Source organism: Eleginops maclovinus, chromosome 1, assembly GCF_036324505.1.
Source record: "Eleginops maclovinus isolate JMC-PN-2008 ecotype Puerto Natales chromosome 1, JC_Emac_rtc_rv5, whole genome shotgun sequence".
In the NCBI taxonomy this organism is placed as follows: domain Eukaryota; kingdom Metazoa; phylum Chordata; class Actinopteri; order Perciformes; family Eleginopidae; genus Eleginops; species Eleginops maclovinus.
The window spans coordinates 13,199,786-13,220,258 of NC_086349.1; the positions used below are offsets into that span (position 1 = coordinate 13,199,786).

The following is a 20,473-nucleotide window of genomic DNA, read 5'->3' on the forward strand; positions in this document are numbered from 1 at the left end:
GTTTGATAGCGTTTCTCAATATGTTGCGATACTGCAGTCATGAGGGGATGACATTATTCTCAAAGTAACTTAATATAATAATTTACACGGTGGTTTTTTTTCATAGATTGACGAAAATATCCTGCTTCAGTCTGTTGAGCACCTTGAAACATAAAACCAAACCTCTTCGTTTTGCAGCAGGGAGTTGTGGGTAATGAGGTTTGAGAGCTTCACGCATCACGTTTTTGGGATCCAGCATGGCAGCCAAACAGAAAAGGTTTGTGGACACATTTTCTATAATAAGTGCTGTATTTTGCGAGTTATAATGGCAAATATGTTTTATTTTAAAGAAGTATAGTGTTGTCAGTCCAGTTGTTGCATTTGTGTGGGTTTTAGGACTCGTTTTAGCTTACATTGAGTCCGAAAGTATCCTAGCTTAATGCTAGCTTAGTGTTATAAGAGCTTTGAAGCAGCTACCGCTAGCTTCACTCAAACGTGAAGCTCTACATATTTAGTATTTTTCTCTTTGTTTAAAATAACAACTTTATTTTTATTCAAGAATGTTAAGCTGTAAGCTGAAAAGCAAACGTTTGAATAGACGCTGTGTACTATAGAACATGTTATACATATGTCCCCCCCACATGTTGCCCTACTAACTTACTTTTTAAACTGTTTTCTTTCTTTGTAGGAAGTTGGAAGAGCTCAGTATGGACGAGTTCCTGCTAACAGCTTTAGATTCTGCAGGGGAAGATGAATCTGAAGATGAGACTCAAAAACAGAATCGTCTTAATAAGAATAAATCTGCAGCATTTGAAACGTGAGTGCTTTGAGATGACTTCCTAAACTGTAACATTGTGATAGTGATAATAACATATGCAATATTATATTGAATAACACGTACATATTTTAATTAATTTATCTGACTATTTATTCCTTACTTTTATGGTTACTGTATTAGGCACTTACTGTATTATGGTGTTATAATGTATTACCAATCTGGCATGGATTTTCTCGGGGATCAGTACATTCTATGTTATCTTAAATCTAAAGCAGGAAAGAGGCATTTCCCCTTCCCTACTTTCTACCCCCTTGTCCCTGAGAAACCTTGATCTCAAAATCACATGTTAAAGTTTGTTGTGCTTTTTTTTCTCTATAGAGATGATAAGAAAGGTAAGGCCAGTCAGCACAAGGACCAGCTGTCCAGGTTAAAGAACAAAGATCCAGAGTTCTACAAGTTTCTGCAAGCAAACGACCAAACGCTGCTAAACTTTGATGACACAGACAGCTCTGAGGATGAGGACGAGAAAAAATATCACAAATTGCCGTCCAAACTTGAGGTAGGCCAGCTGCCATTGTCTTAGTTGATGCTGAGTTCTCTTGTGAAAATAAAACTATTTATCCTTTGGTGTTTTGCTTTTAGGAGGCCGGCTCTGATGATGGTGATGATGATGACGAAGACGAAGGTGATGCAGAAGGTTCAAAGGCTTCAAAGAGAACTAAGAATGGAGTGGAGATTATCAAAGTCACAGACAAAATGGTTGAAGAGTGGAAAGCTGCTATGAAGAAGGAACCCACACCTCGACTCTTCAGAGAAGTCACCCAGGCCTTTAAGGCTGCAGTGGCTACTACCAAGGGCGAAGGAGGGGCGCAGTGTCGCTACAAAGTGGCAGACAGTTCAGGTAGGATACCATGTTGAATATTTGTATTTAAACTGTTACTATCCTATGGAAAAAGTATAGCATCATCACTACAATGATAACATTTTATTAGAATAATACATTATAACATACAAATATTGCCAATACAACTGAAAAAGCTGTCAAGACTTGGCAGAATTTCAATTTAACTTTAGAGAACACCAAATAAAAGAGGCCAGCTTTCGCTTGGAATATATTAAAGACTGTATCACTGACACATTTCTGTTAAAACCAAAAAGTATTGATTTTTAAAATTCATTATTTGTCGCCATACACACACATTTTGGTAAGTTTGACCGTTACATTTAAAAGCCGTTTTCCAAAATGTGTTTGACATTTTGGATGTGGTGGAGTTACACTTTCATATATTTCGAACACTGTAAAAAAACCTGCATAATAATAACTTGTAGGCACTTTTTATATTTACTGTATGTGTTTGCTGTAACATTGACCTTTTTGAATAAAACAAAAAAGAAACTCCTTAATGCATTGCATATAATACAAGTAACAACAACAACCAGATGTGATGGCATAACCATGCATAAATGTCTCTCTACCTGTACTGTCTACAGTGTTCAACGCCCTGGTCCTGTTCTGTATCAGAGATGTTTACGTGGCCCTGCAGAGGATGCTCAACCTGAAGCCAGAAAAAGACCAGAAAAAGTATGAATTGGATATCTGGATAATAGCCTTCTGTTTAAAGTCCTGATATAGCTGTGGAAAGATGTTTCACTCCTGACTTCTTATGTTCTGTTCTCAGGCTAGTGCTCCCTTCATCTAGTCCAAAGTGGCAGAGGAATCAAGTTGACATCAAGATGTATCTTAGTGGAGTAGTTCAGGTTTGTTTTTCTGTCTCTTCAAGCATCTCTTCTGTGTCTCTCTGGGCCTTTTCTACCTTTTTTGAGTTCTGCCTCCTGTAGACAGATGAGGTAGACGGGAAAAGATACAGTAGAGACATTTTTATTTTCTTTGACACATAACAACACATTCATAACAGAGATGTACATGCCATGATAAGTCCTCCCTCTTGTCCTTCTGTATCCTGAAAACACGCCAGTAGTAATCTCTGTTATCCTCGCTTTTGTCCCTCTCTCCACCTGTAGTTGTTATCCTGCCTGACAGAGGCCACAGTGATCAGCGCTGTCCTGCGGCACGCCAACCAGCTTGCACCTTATTACCTTTGTCTCCCCAAACAATGTCGTCACCTGGTTAAGGTAAGTCAGTAGTTATCATAAGATGGTGTGAAGTGTTGACATTAAATGAATGCTGCAATATAGTTTCTGATGTAATTTCACGTCTCTTGTTTGTGTGCAGCAACTGATGAAGCAATGGAGCACAGGGGAGGAGACAAGTCGGGTTCTCGCCTTCCTGGCCCTCAACAAAATCTGCAGACACAAACAGGAAACATATCTCAACCCTATTCTCAAGGTGAGTCTTAATTCAGAGTGATACAAGGCCACGGGTATCTGCACTTTCAAAAAGAGTCACATTTTAGTAAAGAATAGAGTAAACTACATCTAGTTTGTCAAAATATTTTATATTTTAATCGGCCTTATATTTTCCTTTCTTTTTGCAGCAAATGTACATTTCCTACGTACAAAACTGTAAGTTCACCTCTCCCAACGTGCTGCCCATGATCAACTTCATGCAGCGAACTCTCACTGAGATGTACTCGCTGGACACACAGGCCACTTACCAGCACGCCTTCATCTACATCCGACAGCTGGCCATCCACCTCAGGAACGCCATGACCATGAAGAAAAAGGTACATTTTTGTCAGTGTGTGCACCGGGAGATTGTCTGTTTGGACATATTTTCATTATATGAATTAAGTTTATTCCTATGGTGTTACAGACACACAGACCTTAAATAAACACATGCACAAACAGGACCTATGCTTATGTGTTAGTGGAGAGGTGTCTGAGCAAAGGGGCTGCCGATTTTTCAGCTCCATGGAGCAGTCAGGGTTCTGTTGACTTGCTCAAGAACACCTGGGCACTCCCTAAGAGGTGAACTGGCACCTTTACACCTACCAGTCAACACTTTGTATTTTGGTCCGATCAGGGCTTGAACCGCCAACCCTTAGGTTACCAAACCTGTCCAGTTCATATGAAGACTCACTGCTAAGCATCTATAATACAAATCCCTGTGTGTTCTTTAGGAAACGTACCAGTCAGTGTATAACTGGCAGTATATCCACTGTCTGCACCTCTGGTGTCGAGTCCTCGGCACCCTGCACCCCAGTGATGTTCTCCAGCCTCTCATTTATCCACTCTGCCAAGTCATAATCGGCACCGTGAAGTGAGTATATCTATATGCACTCGTATATTTTGTATTATTATTAGAAGTTCATGTCCATGTTAGACAATGAACAATAATAAAGAGAAAACTGATTCCTTGAGGTAGAAACATTGCTCTGCGTGATTAATCGTTATAGTGTTCAAAATACAGCAGCTAGCTATTTGCTGTAGCTATTGCTTGTGAAGAGTGTATTTTTGTTATTAATGTCAATCATTTTCTTTTTTTAACATAGGCTTTAATGGATTTATAGCAGTGTAAAATGCTAATTGTGTGTCCACTTGGCAACACATTTGTAATTTCTGATTTCTGTTGAGATTTAATTTTGAAAAAACAATGCATGGCTGCAATGTTTATTCATAATGGATTTTTCTTTTCATCATTTTGTATTTCTGTCACATGTTTGGGTCCACATTAAGTAACATTATCGTAAGACAAGTGAAAGCAGCAAATCAACAAATCATTTCTCATCAAAATAGTTGCAAATTAATTTTCTAAAAAATCATATTGTTAATGAATCAGTAACCAGCTCAGTAACCAACCCCTATACTTTTAAGAAATACCTGGTTATTCAGCTAAACCAGGATAAAATATACTTAAAGCAGTAAAAAGAGCTGAGGGTAACATTTTAGTTCATTGTTGTAGGCATTAAAAAAAGTCCAATTATGAAATGCATCTGCCCCAGCTCTCCCAGCCCGTACAATATATTTATTATTCTAAGAATACATGTTTGTTTATTGTTGGACTGTGAAATGTCCTGCCTCCAGCACTCTTTGTGCAGTAGAGTTTGTACAGTACATTTAACATTATTAACTCTCTTTTTTTATATATATATAATATACCTGACAAAGCTGTTACTAGTTTCAGCTATCGTAACATGTAAATCCCAAAAAGCTTATGTGTCATCATCGAAAGTCTTACATCTTAATCAGCTTCCTCCTAAATTGTGCTGTAAAACTTTAGCTGCTAAAGTGCAGCACAACCGTATTTCCCTTTTATTAGTGAGAAGCCAACATTTTCACTGTACATTTTGCCAACAGCAGGTGGAGACATTGACCAATGTTTTTCTTCCGCTGCACAGACTAGTGCCGACATCCAGATATTACCCCCTGAGGATGCACTGCTGCAAATCCCTCACCCTGCTATCCGGCAGCACCAACACATTTGTGCCAGTGCTCCCTTTCATCCTGGAGGTAAGACGTCACATCCAGCAGTCACAGCAGTGTGGATCTGACAGGATCAGAGCAGCTTGCTTTAAGTTTTCCAGCAGTTTAAATGTTGTTCACCAGTTCACAGAACTTGAATTATGCAGAATAAACAGTCAGTTGGGAGTCTTTGTCACCCATGGAAACAATGAAAAGGTAGATGTGATGAAATGTTCCGCCAGTGGTTTGCTGTGGAAAACATCAGTGGCGTATGAAATGCATTTTGGTCTCAACGGCCACAACTGAAGGAGCTCAGGAGGAAACGCATCGAAAGATAGCACTGTGTGTGTTTGAGAGGCACCTCTGTTATCAGACCAATCACAGTTCACCAACTGACGACTTTTATTCAGGGTCAGGTGTGAGGCACGTGATTGTGCGGTCTGCGTGTCGTTGGTGTGCGTGAGTTTATGCATGCTGTGGGCCAGTGTTGTTGTGGTGTGCCGGAGGAGAGCGGTGTGCTCGCGCCAGCAACTAGGCCAGCCCGCTGGGATGGTCAGAGTGTGTGTGTGTGTGTGTGTCTCCGTGTCTCCAGCAGTTTGACCAAAGCGATAAAGGCTTGGTTGTGGTTTGCACTCTGGTCCTAACACGCTGTGCAGACCACATCCTCTCTGCCTATAGCCCACTCTACCTCCTTTCCCCGTATACCCTCAGAGCCCCCCCCCAACCCCCCAGCAGCAAACAGTGTTTATTTGTGAGGCACAATATTTCCTGTGTTTTTTCTTCTTTGCTGTTCCCCTTATTAAGGCACTGTTACAGGCAGGCTGAGGTACGCTGCTACTGTTTTAATTAGAGCAGCAGAAGCAGCCCCTTCCTCCAGTGTGTCTGTGCCTGTGTGTGTTCTCGCATCTCCGAGGGGGGTGTAGGATTTGGAGCTTCCTGCTTCACTAGCTGTGTGTGTATGTGCATGCACCAGGGTTGGCCCATGCCTTCCCACTTCCCCCTGGCTCCCCCGCAGACCGCCACCACATCCTATGTTTGTACAGACAGCACCGGCCAGGAGCGTTGCTCTGCTTCGCACACTGAGCACAGTAACGACCACACACACTCACACACTAACACACACGCACAAACGCACAGAAAAGCTCAAAGATACGTAGAGGCAGAAATAGCTTGATACACAAATACAAAACAGAAACACACTCTCGCATTGTGGGCAGATGTGAAAGCTAAAGCTTCTAGACAAATAGCCCACACGTTGACTAGAATGTACTTTCACAGACTAAGATAGAAATGTCATCTCAGAAACACTGCAGCATGTAAAATGAACGGTGTACAATGATAATTATCCTAATTGAAAGACAGTATTGAAATACAGCTGGTGTAATGTTTTTCCTTTGGCTGTGAACACGGGTTCGTAATGATGACCTTATGAATAAAAGTTAGGTCAAGGGACGCGGAACACAACTGTAGATTTACTGAATGTTTCTAAAAGTTAATTTTAGACACAGAAACAATAGCAATATTGAAGTTGTAATAAAAATAATTATTACTTTCATGGTTTTACTTTTAATCAGCTTTAGGGGTTTGGAAATGTACAGGCTAAATATATTTGCGATTTTAGGTTATTCAGGCAAGGATTTATGTTTATTCTGATTCACTAATTATTTCTTGGGAGAAGTGTTATATTGTTGAGGAACTGCTTGATTCAAAATGTGTTTGGCATTGCAAAAGGTGAAAGGATGATCACTTATTTTCTCCATTGTTAATTCAATGTGATGAGCTGCTTTGTGTTTATAAGGCTGTAGTGTGTATGAGTGTTAGACTGAAGGTGTGTGGACGCTAGAAAGAATAGCTTAAGTAAAGTTAGGCTTGTGGTTTCATTTTTATGCATTCCTTTAGTATGGGATTTGATATTTGGGACAACCGGTTGATGCGTCCTCCAAAAACAGTTTCTTTTACAAATACAAACCATAGGAAACTCATAGTGGAAATAATCACAAAATAAACAAATATCGAATCACATTCTGAACGTTTGGAATCATTCTGGCTCCATGAACTCTGACCTCTGAAGCTGCTTTCCATTGCACTTTAGGAACCCAGTTAAACAAAGCGTTTCTGAGCTTCTTTTTCTAAGTTTAACATATTATTTTTTTATAGATCCTCCAACAGGTGGACTTCAACAAGAAACCAGCGCGAATGAGCAAGAAGCCCATCAACTTTGCAGTCATCCTGAAGCTAAGCAAAGTCAACCTTATGGAGAAAGCCTATAAGGTAAGTTTGATTGTCTTCCCCCACTTGAGAGGGCAGATATTTTTTTTAATTTTCACTGCAGTTAGGGAGGCGCCTTTATTACTGCGACGCTGCTCGTTGTGTGCCCCTGTTTGCGATGATGCTTCTGATCTTTAGACCACCAAGATGGTGTAGCTGCTGATCAGTTGAGTGGTTCAAGTCTTAGTTAATGTTATTTCACTTTGCTCCCTTACACTGCATGTGAGCCTGCGTCTGTACATAAGGGGATTGAGGGCAGCACTGAAAGCTCCTTGTCAGGGCTCTAAAACTGGCCCTCTGTCGCCACGCTCAGCCTGCAGCCAAGAGGATTGCAGCACGGCCCTCTGGGATTATCCCCTGCACTCCGCTCGCTAGGGCTGTTTTCACCTGGGCAGCTGCCACGAACTCCTGCCTCGTAGAATCCCAGCGGACCCGATTTAACAGGAACTGAGCTGTCTAAACCGGAACACTCATTAGTCAACATAGGCTAGAAAAGTCTTTCATTTGTCTTCCCAACCTACTTCACTTCAATTTGTTCACTGGATCAGTTTTGGATTCTTCTCAATTAGAAACAAAACAATTAGGTTTATTTTAGCAGTATAATGAAAGCAACAGTAAGTAAGAGCAGAAAACACTTTAATATAAGTTTATATATTGTAAGTAATATCCCTGATCGTGTCTAGGGTGTTGAGTAGGCATGTTATGTGCTCGTGCATGATCGGCTGAGTGGTCGGTGAAGCAATATATAATACGATAATCCATTCTTATTGCAATATTCTTCGTTTAATCAGTCGCACACCATGTTAGCTGATTTATCCTTCTAAAGTATGAATAATATTTAACGATCTCGATGTTCTGTTGAATTTCAGGACGGCTTGATTGACCAGCTGTATGACCTGATACTGGAGTACTTCCACACTCAGGCCAGCTCCATCGGCTTCCCAGAGCTCGCCCTGCCCACAGTCATTCAGGTAACTCCACCTTCAAGCTGAGTTTGTGAAATGAAATGTTCAACTCCACACACACACACACACACACACACACACACACACACACATACACACACACACACATACACACACACACACACACACACACACACACACACACACACACACACACACACACCGACATTGATTCAGTCTGAACTAATAAGGAAGCAGTGGCTCTGAACATAATTTCCCGAGTTAAAAACCTGTCTGAATAGATGATTCAGGATCTGCCAGCCTTCATCTACCCCCCCCCCCCCCCCCCAGGGGAAACGACCACAAGCCCTCCTCAGCTGTGACTGAACAAACCGTATGGGCAAACTGGATGAATATTTTTTTACATGAGTTCCTCCTTTCTCATACTCCCCCTCCATGTCCCCTACAGCTGAAAGCGTTCCTGAAGGAATGCAAAGTGGCCAATTACTGCAAGCCAGTGCGCCAGCTGCTGGAAAAGGTACAGGAGAACAGCAGCTACATCACAGGGCGGAGACAGAAGGCCGCCTTCGGAGTGGCCGATGCCACCGCAGTGGTGAGTGTGTGTGTGAGACTCAGGAAGGGAGGTCAGGCGAATGTCTTGTCCTGATTTCAGAGGCTGCCTCTCCAGAGTCCTCATTTTACCTCTGTCCTTTGCTTGGATTTATTGTCAGTTTGTCTTTCCTAATATTATCTTTTTGTGGACCTTTTTTAGATGTTTCACTTAATTACTGGTCAAGCCATTTAACCAAAAAGGTTACAAAAACAGACCAGTTCACTTGTTTATAGCTAACCAAAGATGCTAATCAGCTGTTATCATCAAAAGGTTTAGTCTTTATTGTTATTATGGAACTTAGTGGAGTATTGTTAGCTCAAGCTTTAAAAAACAAGTTTTTAAAGCTTTTATCAGATGGCTTTTTCATGTGGAAGACAACAAGTCTTCTTCACCGTGGGCATCTGATTAAAGGCCTTTTATTTCCAGAAAAGTGTTTTGGACCGTTCATGTTCCTTAATCTTCGTTAGCATTAGGTAACACACTTATTCCCCTCAGACAGTGATGAGGGTTAGAGGGTTATGATCCCAGTTTTTCTTAAAGCTGTAGAGAAATACAATTTCCAACATGTCCAAAGAGAAATTAAGATACAATTTAAAGGCTTTATTGTAATATGCTTAATAGCTACAATGTAGTTTTGGCATTTCAAAATGTAAGTCCCAGGCTCATCCAACAATGCCTTTATAAATATACATAAGATATCAACAACACAAAAATGCAAGAAGAAAGAAAAATAGAAAACTATAAAATAAAACAGAACTTTTAATTAAATAATTTACAGTGGAATAAAATGCTGCTGCGTGTAAAAATAAATACACACGTGAGCTGTAAAACAAGAGTGCTTTAAAGATATGAAGGAGGCCCTTCAGAGTCTCATGGCTTTTGGAATAAAATATGAGTCCTCAAGAAATTCCGTCTTTAAGCAAAACTGTTATACCACTGTTATAATACTGAGCGTCCATCGATACAGTTATAGCTAATTGAAAGTTGAGGGAGAGCAGTACGTTGGCCTCACTGATGATAATAAATCAGACCTAACAAGGAGTCTGCTGTCACTTTGCCAGCTTTTGGGGATATGTTTCTGCTGATTTGGTGGGATGGTTGAAGTTTAAGATAATCCACAGTCAACAATTAACCAGCTCAATCCTGTTGACTTGCTCAATCAAGTTTGTCTATAAGAATTGTCTTTAGGAAGTACAACGTGATGATTTTACTTTGTTCCATGATTTAGATGAGCTGTACCTGCTTTACTTTCCAGCTGCACTCAACATTAACTCTGAGTTGTGTGAATGTCTTTACGAAGCAAGAAAGAGGGAGCAGTGTGTTTCAGTTGCACCCAAAGGATAACGGTCACTGTAAACTTCTGTTTTGGGCTCTTGTCCAGTTGAACCAGAGGCTGCAGTCCTAGCTGACGACCCTTCAGTGACGGCGGCTAATGGAGGCCACTTCCCTGAATAAACTCTGATTCTGGTTAAGAATGACCCTTTGGTAATTGGAAGCTCTTATGGGCTTTTGAACCAGAGGCGCCTCTGCCTTAGTGATCAGCCATTAGTGCGTTTTCTGTGTTGACCTACTCTCTCTCTGCACTACCTGTCCGCACAAACACGCTTTTATGTGGCTTCGCTGCTGCTGAGAGTCTTGACATGTAACCGCTGATTAATATTTAAGAGCGTTTAAGGATAAAATTAAAGAGGATGGTCTTTGTGTAATTTACCTGATGAGAAAATCTGTGTGTGTACACACATGGGAGTGTGTGTGTGTTAACTAAGTAGAACAGACAGACAGCACGGCACCGCGGCAGCGCCAGCTCCTGTCGCCCCGGCACTCGGCTCAGCGGAGGCTGTCGCCATGGCATCCACTCTCTGCTACCGTGGCAGCGGTAGGTGTCACTGCGGGCGGATGAGAGGGGACAGCCTCGCTGCTGCTGGGAAAAGGCCACGGCCCCCCTCTGGCCACTAGCCCCCTGCTGACATGTCACCCAAACGGAGAGCTAGCCTAATTAACAATGCCCTGCCTCCATCCAGGTCGCACTCTGACGTCTCTCGTCTTTCTCCGCTGCCTGCATGTGATGTTTTGTTTTGTTGGTCTGAGTCTGGGCTGAATTCAGAAGTGGCTTTTTCTAGTTTCATTTTCTTATCCTGGCTTTCCTTTTTTTTGCGTGCACATGTCACCCATCTTAATAGCACCATGGCAAATTGTTGTAAATGTGTTAAGCTAGCGGGCGCTGTAGGTCGCGGTCGGTTGGCTCTATTGGATTTGTTGGTCGGGTAATGTGATTGAGCCTAATCAATATCGTCCACACAGACCTTTAGGGCCTGGAGAAGATCTGCTGTCCTCCGCTTTCAGGCACCTTCAATCCGTCTTTTCCACATCTTCCATCTCTTTCTCTAAATTTATTTTGGTGGAATGCCACGTGAAGTAAGATCCTTTTCAGAAATTGCAATGGCACAAACAAAAAACCTCCCACCTTGGATATTCATTTGGTTTAATAAACACGCCCACACCTGTACACACATTGTTCCTCAAAATGTTAATCAGCATGTCCTCTTGTCAGGTGGCCTGGGAGAAGCAGATGCAGGAGGAGGGGACTCCCCTCAGCAGGTACTACAGCCAGTGGAAAAAACTGAGGGTGAAGGAAATCCAGCTGGAGATCTCCGGCAAAGAAAGGGTAACTTTTCTACCGAAACATACCAAAATGTGCTTCATCCCACTCAGTCAACATGAATCACTTCTGTCTTTTTTTAATTATGAAACTCACCGTTATCCACAAGAGAGATCTGTTACATGAATCATGAAACAGTCAGACAATGTCTGAAGAGTAGAAGAGTTTACTGGCAAAACAATAATTTATGGTCATCTTCATCAACACAATGAATGAAGTATTGTGTGTTAACCCTGCTGTTTGTGTTGTGTAAAGATGGAGGATCTGGAGCTCCCAGAGATCAAACGCAGAAAGGTTCAGGAGAAGAAGGTGGAGGACAAGAAGGAGTTCACAGATCTGTTCCAGTCAGACAGCGAGGATGGAGAGGATGACGGACAACTGAAAATCAGAGGCAAGCTGACTCTCACGTTTACTAACTTGTATTGAATCACGTGTTGGCCTCTAGAGGGCTGTGTTTTGTTACAGCCTGGCGTTCTGCACTGCAAAGGTGAAGAGGAGATGACGGTTCAATGTGATTTCTCTGCTGCTATCTTCATTTCTGGCCACTTTATTAAAGATTTGGCTACGCGATGCAGATCACCGGCAGAGCAGTTACCACAAGGCTCTGAGTTTTTGAATCATCCACAGAGGCACTTTCTGAGGAGCTGGAAATTCAATTTAAAATTAAACTCACCAGAAAATCTCTGCTTATCAGACAGTTTGTCTCTCTCTGCATGAGCCTGATCTTTCTTTAGCCGCCGTGTGTCTCGTCCTCTAGGGGTCGTCCACAGGTCACAGGCAGCTGCAACCTCGCTTTTACAGTTTTACACTCGGACACGCTCCAAGCTGAATAAAGCCCTCCGCAAGGTCAAAGAGGAAAGGAGTAGGAGGCGGGGGGGGATTTTTTATTTTTAATACATCTGGACTTCATTGTAGGGAGAGTCCCCTCAAACGGACGGGCAGCTGCCGGCAAACGACGGGCCTCCGCCTCTCACTCTGTCCACCCCTCCCTCCCTTTCGTTCGTCTTTCTTCACCCCTCCTGCACACACACGAGAGCTGAAACCCCCCCGACAGGAAGTACAGGCTTGGATCCCAGCGGGGGTTTCTAATTCAAACCAGCCCAGTGGAACAGCCAGAGGTGGCCGCTCCCCCTCTCCCGCTCTCTCCTTCTCTTTCATTCTAGCTCTGTCGCTCCCTCTTTCTGGCTCTGTGGGCTTCAACCAGCTGCCCCCGCATGTCCTCGCAACACATGCGCACACAAAGACGCACATCCCGATGACAAACGCACACCCACCACCTTGTCGTCTAGTCCCAAATAGCCAAAAGCTTTTGGGCCGCTCACCAAAGCTCTTTGTGGTCTCACACACCCGGAAAGAGGGGAAGTTTGAGAGGAGGGGGCTGATGATTTAGATTGATGTGTGTGTGGGGTGTCAGTGTGGCTAATAAATCTTCCGGGTCATTTGGGGGCAACTTCCAAGGTACTACTGAACTCTGCTAGCTCCATGTGGACAACCAAAAGTGGGAGAGAGTATTGTTGTGATCTTAAATTAGACAGGAAGCGCAGTACCTGATGCTTTTAGACGTTGTTTATCTCTGTTTGTTTAAGTCTGGGTGTGCATGCGTGAACATGTGTGTGTTTGATGTGTGTGCTGCAGTGAAGCTGACAGAGGAAGTAGCTCTGTTTTGCTTCCCTCTCCTCCACACCCCCAGCCTCTCATCACACCTCAACTTCAAAGCCTGTGGACCCCAGTTGTCCCTTTGGCTAAACACTCACATACACACACACAGAGCACTCTGTGTATACCACGACACAAATTCGTACAAACTTCCAAACTTCTCTCTTACACACACACACACACACACCAACTCTCCCATCATCCTTGTAGCCGTGGAACCTGCCTGCTATCTCCATTTGCTATATTTAGGCCTTGAGCACAAGATGTCTGAAATTGCCGGCAGTAAACTGTCATGGGTGTTTGTGCAGCAGCAGCGGCGTCTGTAATCGACTCTCAGTTCCATCTCAGGAGGAAATAGACACTTCCAGCTGCCTCTGAAGCCTGGCCCACATATAGGTGTCTCCGAAGCGCTCTGACGTCAGCGATGAACCAACGCTAACCAAGGAATGTCTGAAGAAAGAAATAGCAGATCAAATCAAATGTAATGTTTTTCACTGTCTTCCTTCAGGGAAAAAAGACCGCCGTGGGTCGGATGATGACGATCTTGAAGGTCTTTATGACATGAGCGATGACGAAGACACGGAGGGCGGAGACTCAGGTTGGTACAGTATTAAACATGGTAACATAAATGTGTAGTTGACAAACTTTTGAAATTATCTATTAATTCAGTATTAAGAAGAGACTGTTTTGATTGATGCATTTATGGGGCATTATAATAATTTAATGATTGTTAATTTATGATTAGCTGATAAGGGTTCCTACAGCTAAAATCAAATCAAATGCGGACGACCCCTGAGGGCAAATAGGGACATGTATAGGGAAGTACTGTTTTAATTGAATCAGTGTTATGATTTGATTTTCTGATGATAGTTTATCAGTTACTATGCACATATTCATTCTTAGTATTGCATGTCACAAAAAAGTTATTTTGTGAAAAGTCAAGTATAGTATGTCATTAAAAAAGTTATGGTCTAGTAGGTTGAACAAGAGTCAGGGTAGAGTATGTGCAAAGTCATTCATTAGTAATGTCAAATGAAAGTCAGGATAGTATATCATATATAAGTGATGCATTAGTATTTCAAAAGATGTCATTAATTGGTTTGTCCTAAAAAGTGTCATCCCATAATAAAACCTTATGGTTATATTTTAATATATTGAAAAGAAGAAATTCATTAGTATGTAAAAAAAAAAAGGGTCATATATTATATTTTGAAAAGAGTCATAAATGTATATTAAAATAGTCATATGATAGTTTGTCAAAAGACTTTGTAAAACTGTCTAGAAAAATCCTATTATAGTATTCAGAGGCATTTTATGGTTTTTCATTAAACAAATCAAATGTTGGGATATATAAATATATTTGTTCTTTTTCTTGAAACATAGTAAAGCCTTTCATGGCAAAAAGGTCATTATTCATAAAGTCACTGTACTGTTGTTGTTTAGTACAGTAGGTCATATTAATAATGACCTAATATTGATGGAAATGCAGCAATTACTTATGTTAAGGGATAATTTTACCCCAAAGTTTATTGAAATATAATGTGTTTTTTTAAGATTTCAATGGTTATAAGGACCGGCTGGTACCCTGACAGATTATGAATCGGTCATTCATTTATCAAGTAAAACTCCTGCTGGGACCTTTAGGTTGTCTGGTACATCAACAGATGATAAATGTGAACATAGTGAAATAGTTGTCCAAATATTATCTCTCAAAAGTACCCTCCTATAAAGTAATTATTATACACAGTGATCATAACGGTCACCTGTTGATATCTGCCAGTTTCCTACATCGCCGTGTCTGAACGTGGCGTCAAAGTGCTCGCTGTTTGTATTCCAGATGACGAAGAGGCCACTACGGTGCCCGAGCCCCTGACCTCCGCCGCTCTGATAAAGCTGGCAGAGGGAGACGAAGACCTGGTGGAGGACCTGGAGCTCTCTGATGATGACTGAGGTTCATGGATGCACACGCTCCGTATCTACGTATTCAACAATATATATTCAGAAGAGTATTGGACGCCTTTTGCTATTTTCCTTGCTTTTGTATGTTCTATAACTTCACCTGTACAGTAGAAACATGTTAATGATGTAATGTTATTAAGCATTGAAATTCTGAAAACAAAATTAAAGAACCCTGACTTCACTTGTTTATGATTATTCTAAAAATATGTAAACGATAATTACTTGAAGCGCGTAGATGCACAAGTGCACACCTGTACGCAGCCTCAGGCTCTGTAAGGCCAGGCCGGCCGGGAGGAGGGGTTCAGAGAGGCGCTGTTGAGCCCTGAGGCAGCAGCGCTGTGCCAGGCTGGCAGGGTGGCGTCTGATGGTGTGCCAAGACTCTCTGCCCAGGTGGTGGAGCAGCAACACAGGCTGGTCTGTTTCTGTGCCAAATCCTCATCCACCCCCCACCCAGACCACTGTCTTCACATGCTCACACACGGCTTAACCAGTCCATCGTCTCCCCCTTTTCCTTTCTCTACTTCCCTGAATTAAGGTGACCCTTTGTTTGGTGAATTATTGTATGCGTTCACTGGTGGCATAACTCAGGGCAGAGTGGTTTTCTATGGCTCTAAACGTCGATGGAGATTTGAGAATATTTTTTTTGTCGTCACTTTGCCTCTGTAGTTGTTTTCAGTGAATACAGAACCTTGTGGTGCAGGGGCCCCGCCTAAAGCGAGGGGAAGTCCCAGCAGAGCGTGCTGCTTCAGTGTAAACTCTTTGAAGGTGTATGGTAAGTGAGAGTGGGGGCTGGTTATGGCCCTGTATGTGTGTGGGGGTGTGGGTAGATACGGAGGGTCAGGTTTATCCCCACAGGCAAGGGAGGCCTTGGCCTGCGGCTGAACCTCACACTCTGACAGCTGGTGTTGACCTGAACTGTGCCCCCCCCCAACCCCCTCCATTCACAGACACACACATCAGGAGACCACATACTCCCTCCAGCACGTTTTTACAGAAGAACCACAAACACCTGAGGAGCAGAAGGCATATATACGTTGGCGCACACAAACACGAGAGAAAGGAGAATTTCTTTAGGATTTATTTCACCTGTGTGGTGAATAGAAAAATAGAATGAAGACAAAACTTTTGAAGGGAAATCTAGAGACCGTTTTTTTTTAATTCATTGCTTGCGTAGAAATAAAAAAGAAACATAACCAATTCAAAACATTTGCATTAAGAGCTTTGTGCCTTTGTTTCCCTGCAACCAAGAGAAAACAAAGTAAAAGTATCTTTGGGATCCATCTTAAGGGCTAATTATAATACATATTATAATCTGCTTTATCTACTACATCAAAAGTCCTATAAATATTTTTTCCCCCATATTTATATGCTGAAGTAGCATTCGAGATTGGAACATCTTTTAATATTACACTTTTTTTTTAAATGGCAAAACATGAGTATGAACACAAGTACCAAAGTTCAGCAAGTCACATTTCTCTTTAGTAAAGAAAACCTTTTTCGTGCAACTACATTTAACAAAAAGTAAAAGTACCACGTATGTAACCTTCAGGATATTTTCATCTTTAAGCATGATTCTGTACAATTTTGCATGTTTATCCTACCTCCCACAGTAGTCAACACGAGCGGACAATGACCCAAGTCGCCATTGAGGCTTCTCCAGTTCTCCAACATTTTAAAGCATTTGTTGTCAGTAAATGACAGCTTCATCTGTGTCACCTCAAACAGTCCATGGTGTGAGGCACTGACCTAGCATTCCCTGTTGGACCAGTCTTTCTCTGGGACCATTAATGCAAAAAGAAGCAGACATGTTGTGAAACATGGTTTCAATTCCACACATCCGGTCATCTTTGGTATCGGGACAGTGGAATGCATAGTTGCAGTGATAAGAGGGAGCTGGTCTAGTGCTGCTCAGCATATGCTTCAACTCCAGCTTCTAAAAAGACTGCTCCACGCTGCTGTCTGGCCTCAGGAAACAGGCGAAGGGAAGGAGGGAGAGGAAAAAAGGAGAACAGCGTGTCTTTTTAATTCCTGGGTTCTATAGGGCTTGTGGTGAGAGAGACAAGAGCTTCCTCCAGCCCAGGAAGGAAGGAAGAGTTTCCTCTAGCGTCTGAGTGTCTGACTTGCAAGAATGTCGCATTTGTGGCAGGGCTTCGCTCCTTTTTTTGGCAGGCTGTCTGTGACCAGCTGTCTCCTTTTCCTCTTCTGTTCTCTGTTCCTCTGTCACTTCACGAGTCTCCCTTCCAACCCAGTTTGTTTGGATTCTGCTCGGCTACAGCCACTGCAGAGGAGCTCAGAAGCTGATTGGTTTGTCAGATACGGTTCAAAAGTCTGTTATTCCAGTTCAATATTGCCCCCCTTAAGTTCAGCAGAAAGGTCCCAAGGTGGGGGGAGTCTGGCAGAGATCTCTCTGGGTCAGGTGAGTTTGAGGCAGGTCTGCCCTCCTCTCCCCTGCCGGTCCTCTCCTACGAGGGAGTTTTGGCCTCGTATCTCCCCACGACTGCTGAGCTGTTACCGTTTTCCTGCTTGGGTGAAGAGCACCCTGGGGTGGGGCCACTATATGGAGAAGAGCTGCTGCTGGTGGAGGTGGGTCTGCAGGGCAGGGACAAAGAGAGAGGTAGGGGGGTGTCAGATGGCGTTGTAATGGGGTCCCGATCACGCTCAGGGGGGCGCAGTGCAGCAGAAGGCGGAAATGGGAAAGCCAGCGGGAATCCAGTCATGTAGAAAAGCCTGCCAACACGCCGCGCCACCTGAGGAGAGGAGAGGACTGTCAGTGCCGCCTGTTGAGTATTATGGGATGGACTAATGCTGTAAACTTTATTTTAAACGGAGAGAGAGAGAGGCTGCAGCCTTTGGGGGCGGGCTGGTTTACAGGAATCATCTATGCTATGCTAGCAGTTAGTCTTAGGCCTATACACAGAAACACACATTCAAACACACACACAAGTTCACTCGTTCACACACGCAGGCCTGTGGTGTGTGTACCTGTGAGCGGATCTTGAGCGCTGGCCCCAGCTTTAGTCCCATGGTGTTGAGCAGGTGCTCCTCCGTGAGTAACGGTAATGTCTCTCCATCAATGGCCTGCTCCCGAAACACCTGGCGGAGAGACAGCCGCTTCAGCCACAGCCCGACACAGAAACACACTCGACACACAAACCTACACATTCATCCACACAACCTACTACACAGCGACTCCGTTTGAAAAGTTATATTCCCAGTGTGAGGGAAATATATCGCTAAAGATGATCATTCAACATTATTTCAATTAAGGAGAAGCATTTGGGGAGAAGTGTGTCCTATCGGAGCAGTTCAGCTACATAAATGTATCTTCATGCGAGTATTTTGTAATTGTAATGGATATATTATTTGGAACACATATAGCCTTACACACACAGGCAACAACCATAGCTGCAATGTCAAACATGACCATTTGTGCATCCACACACACACTGTGCTGCGCAGGTTTAGTGCTTCTACCTGAACATAATGAGATGCCTCACACAGTAGTGTTGCAGCATGTATTATATTTAGGTCACTGTTCTGCTATGTTCAGTAGTCAGCCTGCCCCTGGCCTCTCTCTCTCTCTCTCTCTCTCTCCTCCTCCCTCCCTCTATGTCCTCACCTGTGTGTATTCTGCACACCCAGCCAGGCTGCTTATGAAGCCGCACACGTCCTCCACACTCCACTTGCTGATGTCCTCCACAGGGTTAGCTGTGGCCGACTCCTCTCCATCCATGAAAAGACCTCCCACAGAGCCTGAGGGAGCAGCAGCGTGTGAAAATGATGTCAATATAAACACACTTTTTACAAAAATGTCGACTCTATGCTGTTTTTTTTGTGTGTCCCTAGTCTTGCAATTAACCAGGTTCTGCATCACAAAAAAATTACACCAAAATCCTCAGTCTAAATAGAATTGTGTTCTGATATGTGTAGCTCAGTCAGTTGGAATTGAGTCAGTTTTATATACATTTCTGCTATTTTTATTCTGCGGATTACTGGCATGTTTGGTTTGTAATTGATCATATACATTTTGAGAAAAGGCCTGTAAGAATGTTTCACGTCCGAACCTGATTTAATGTATATCTGTTGTTTTATTGTCCAACACACACATATTCAATGTAAACAAAAACAAAAAAACGTCCAGCTTGATTGAGTGTTCATGCAAACTCAATTCTATCTTAAGCTGCTCTTGGTGGGAATGATAAAATAAAGTGTGTTAGTCTTCTCTTATGTGTGTGAACAACCCCTCCCCCCCCCCCCCACCCTCCCTGCCCACGTGGCTGTGCTGCTGCTGTGCATGAGGGTCACACTGGGGTCAGAGGCAGGGCCCCTAACAGGGAGAGGTCTCCACACTGGAGACACGCACACAAAGAGTGACGCTAATGGGTTTCACATGTCAGCTGGGTCGTGTGTGTGACTGAGTCTCTTACCCGTGTGGAAGTAGGGGTTGGTGTAGGGGAATCCGAAGGGCAGTGACTGGGGGTGCAGAGAAGGCAGGGGGGGCATGAAGCCTGGCGGCAGGTGGTACTTGACGTCAGCCTTGCCCAGTCCTGGGGTGAAGAGGTGCCTGCTGGGAGACTCTGTACTTGCTGAACTGCACGGGGCGCTCAGCCTGCCTGAGCTCTCTGCAGCATCTTTGGCACCGTCACTCACTCCCTTGCTGCCTCTCTCTTTTCCCCTGTCTGTCTCCCTGTCTCTGGGTTTACTGCTGGACTTGGCCCCGGCGCTGTCCTCCCTCTCCTCACACATCTCTGTTTCACTGTCTGAGTCCTTCATCTCCTCATCCTGCACATCCCTGTCTTCCTCCCTCCCTCTGTCCTCTCTTTCCCGTGCGTGATCCCGTGCGTGATCCCCAGCATGAAGCGGCGTCTGGGGGGCCCTGCGGGGTGCCTTCCTGGATTCAGCTTCTGGCCCAGCAGTGGATCTCTGAGCCATGGTGTCTTTGGGTGTGGACGGGGGCCCTGGCTGTTGATGCTGGTGGTGGTTAAGGGTTAGTAGGGGGGTAGAAGCCCCATGGCGAAGCACCAACATTGCATTTGAGCGGCGGGCCAGCTCCTCACGGAGCGGATGGCCTTCTGGGATGTCGTGGAGGCTCCGCAGGGCTGGATGATCCGGGGGAAGGCCGGGAGGTAGAACTCCTAAATGGTCAGAGCCAAGAAGACGATGCTGCTGCTGCCGCTGGTGGAGACTCTCCAACTCTTTCTGTCTCAGCAGCTCTGCCGACATCTCCAGTCTGAAGCCGTGAAACACAGGGCATTAAACTCACAGAATATTCACATGTTTCACATTCACAACAC

General features: G+C 43.6%; 2 protein-coding genes across 7 annotated transcripts in view; one reads left to right on the forward strand and one right to left on the reverse strand.

Moving 5' to 3' along the window:
- The first annotated feature begins 113 nt into the window (after positions 1–113).
- noc2l (NOC2-like nucleolar associated transcriptional repressor) lies at positions 114–15,360 on the forward strand. Its single transcript, XM_063882746.1, has 18 exons — positions 114–256; positions 668–796; positions 1,136–1,316; positions 1,400–1,658; positions 2,249–2,339; positions 2,437–2,515; positions 2,780–2,890; positions 2,991–3,104; positions 3,253–3,441; positions 3,838–3,977; positions 5,056–5,167; positions 7,277–7,390; positions 8,257–8,358; positions 8,762–8,905; positions 11,457–11,570; positions 11,820–11,955; positions 13,729–13,818; positions 15,058–15,360. Exons 1-18 carry the CDS (start codon positions 237–239, stop codon positions 15,168–15,170), a joined length of 2,238 nt encoding a protein of 745 aa, XP_063738816.1. The 5' UTR covers positions 114–236; the 3' UTR covers positions 15,171–15,360.
- Positions 15,361–16,239: 879 nt separating this feature from the next.
- Positions 16,240–20,473, reverse strand: part of samd11 (sterile alpha motif domain containing 11) — a 46,474-nt gene continuing 42,240 nt past the window's right edge. For 5 of the 6 annotated variants that reach the window (XM_063905607.1, XM_063904861.1, XM_063908675.1 and 2 more), the window contains exons 10-13: positions 19,607–20,409; positions 18,799–18,932; positions 18,162–18,272; positions 16,240–17,926 (exon numbers count right to left, since the gene is read on the reverse strand). In XM_063905607.1, the coding sequence (XP_063761677.1) occupies positions 17,642–17,926; positions 18,162–18,272; positions 18,799–18,932; positions 19,607–20,409 (1,333 nt within the window). In that variant the 3' untranslated portion in view covers positions 16,240–17,641. The remainder of the gene's footprint in view (positions 17,927–18,161; positions 18,273–18,798; positions 18,933–19,606; positions 20,410–20,473) is intronic. The other variant, XM_063906325.1, reaches the window with a different exon arrangement.

Excerpts from the sequence above, each read along its gene's own strand:
- noc2l (XM_063882746.1), top strand. The coding sequence starts at position 237 with ATGGCAGCCAAACAGAAAAG. Across the intron at positions 257-667 it reads ATGGCAGCCAAACAGAAAAG|GAAGTTGGAAGAGCTCAGTA; the intron begins GTTTGTGGACAC and ends CTTTCTTTGTAG. Across the intron at positions 11,571-11,819 it reads AGATCTCCGGCAAAGAAAGG|ATGGAGGATCTGGAGCTCCC; the intron begins GTAACTTTTCTA and ends TGTTGTGTAAAG.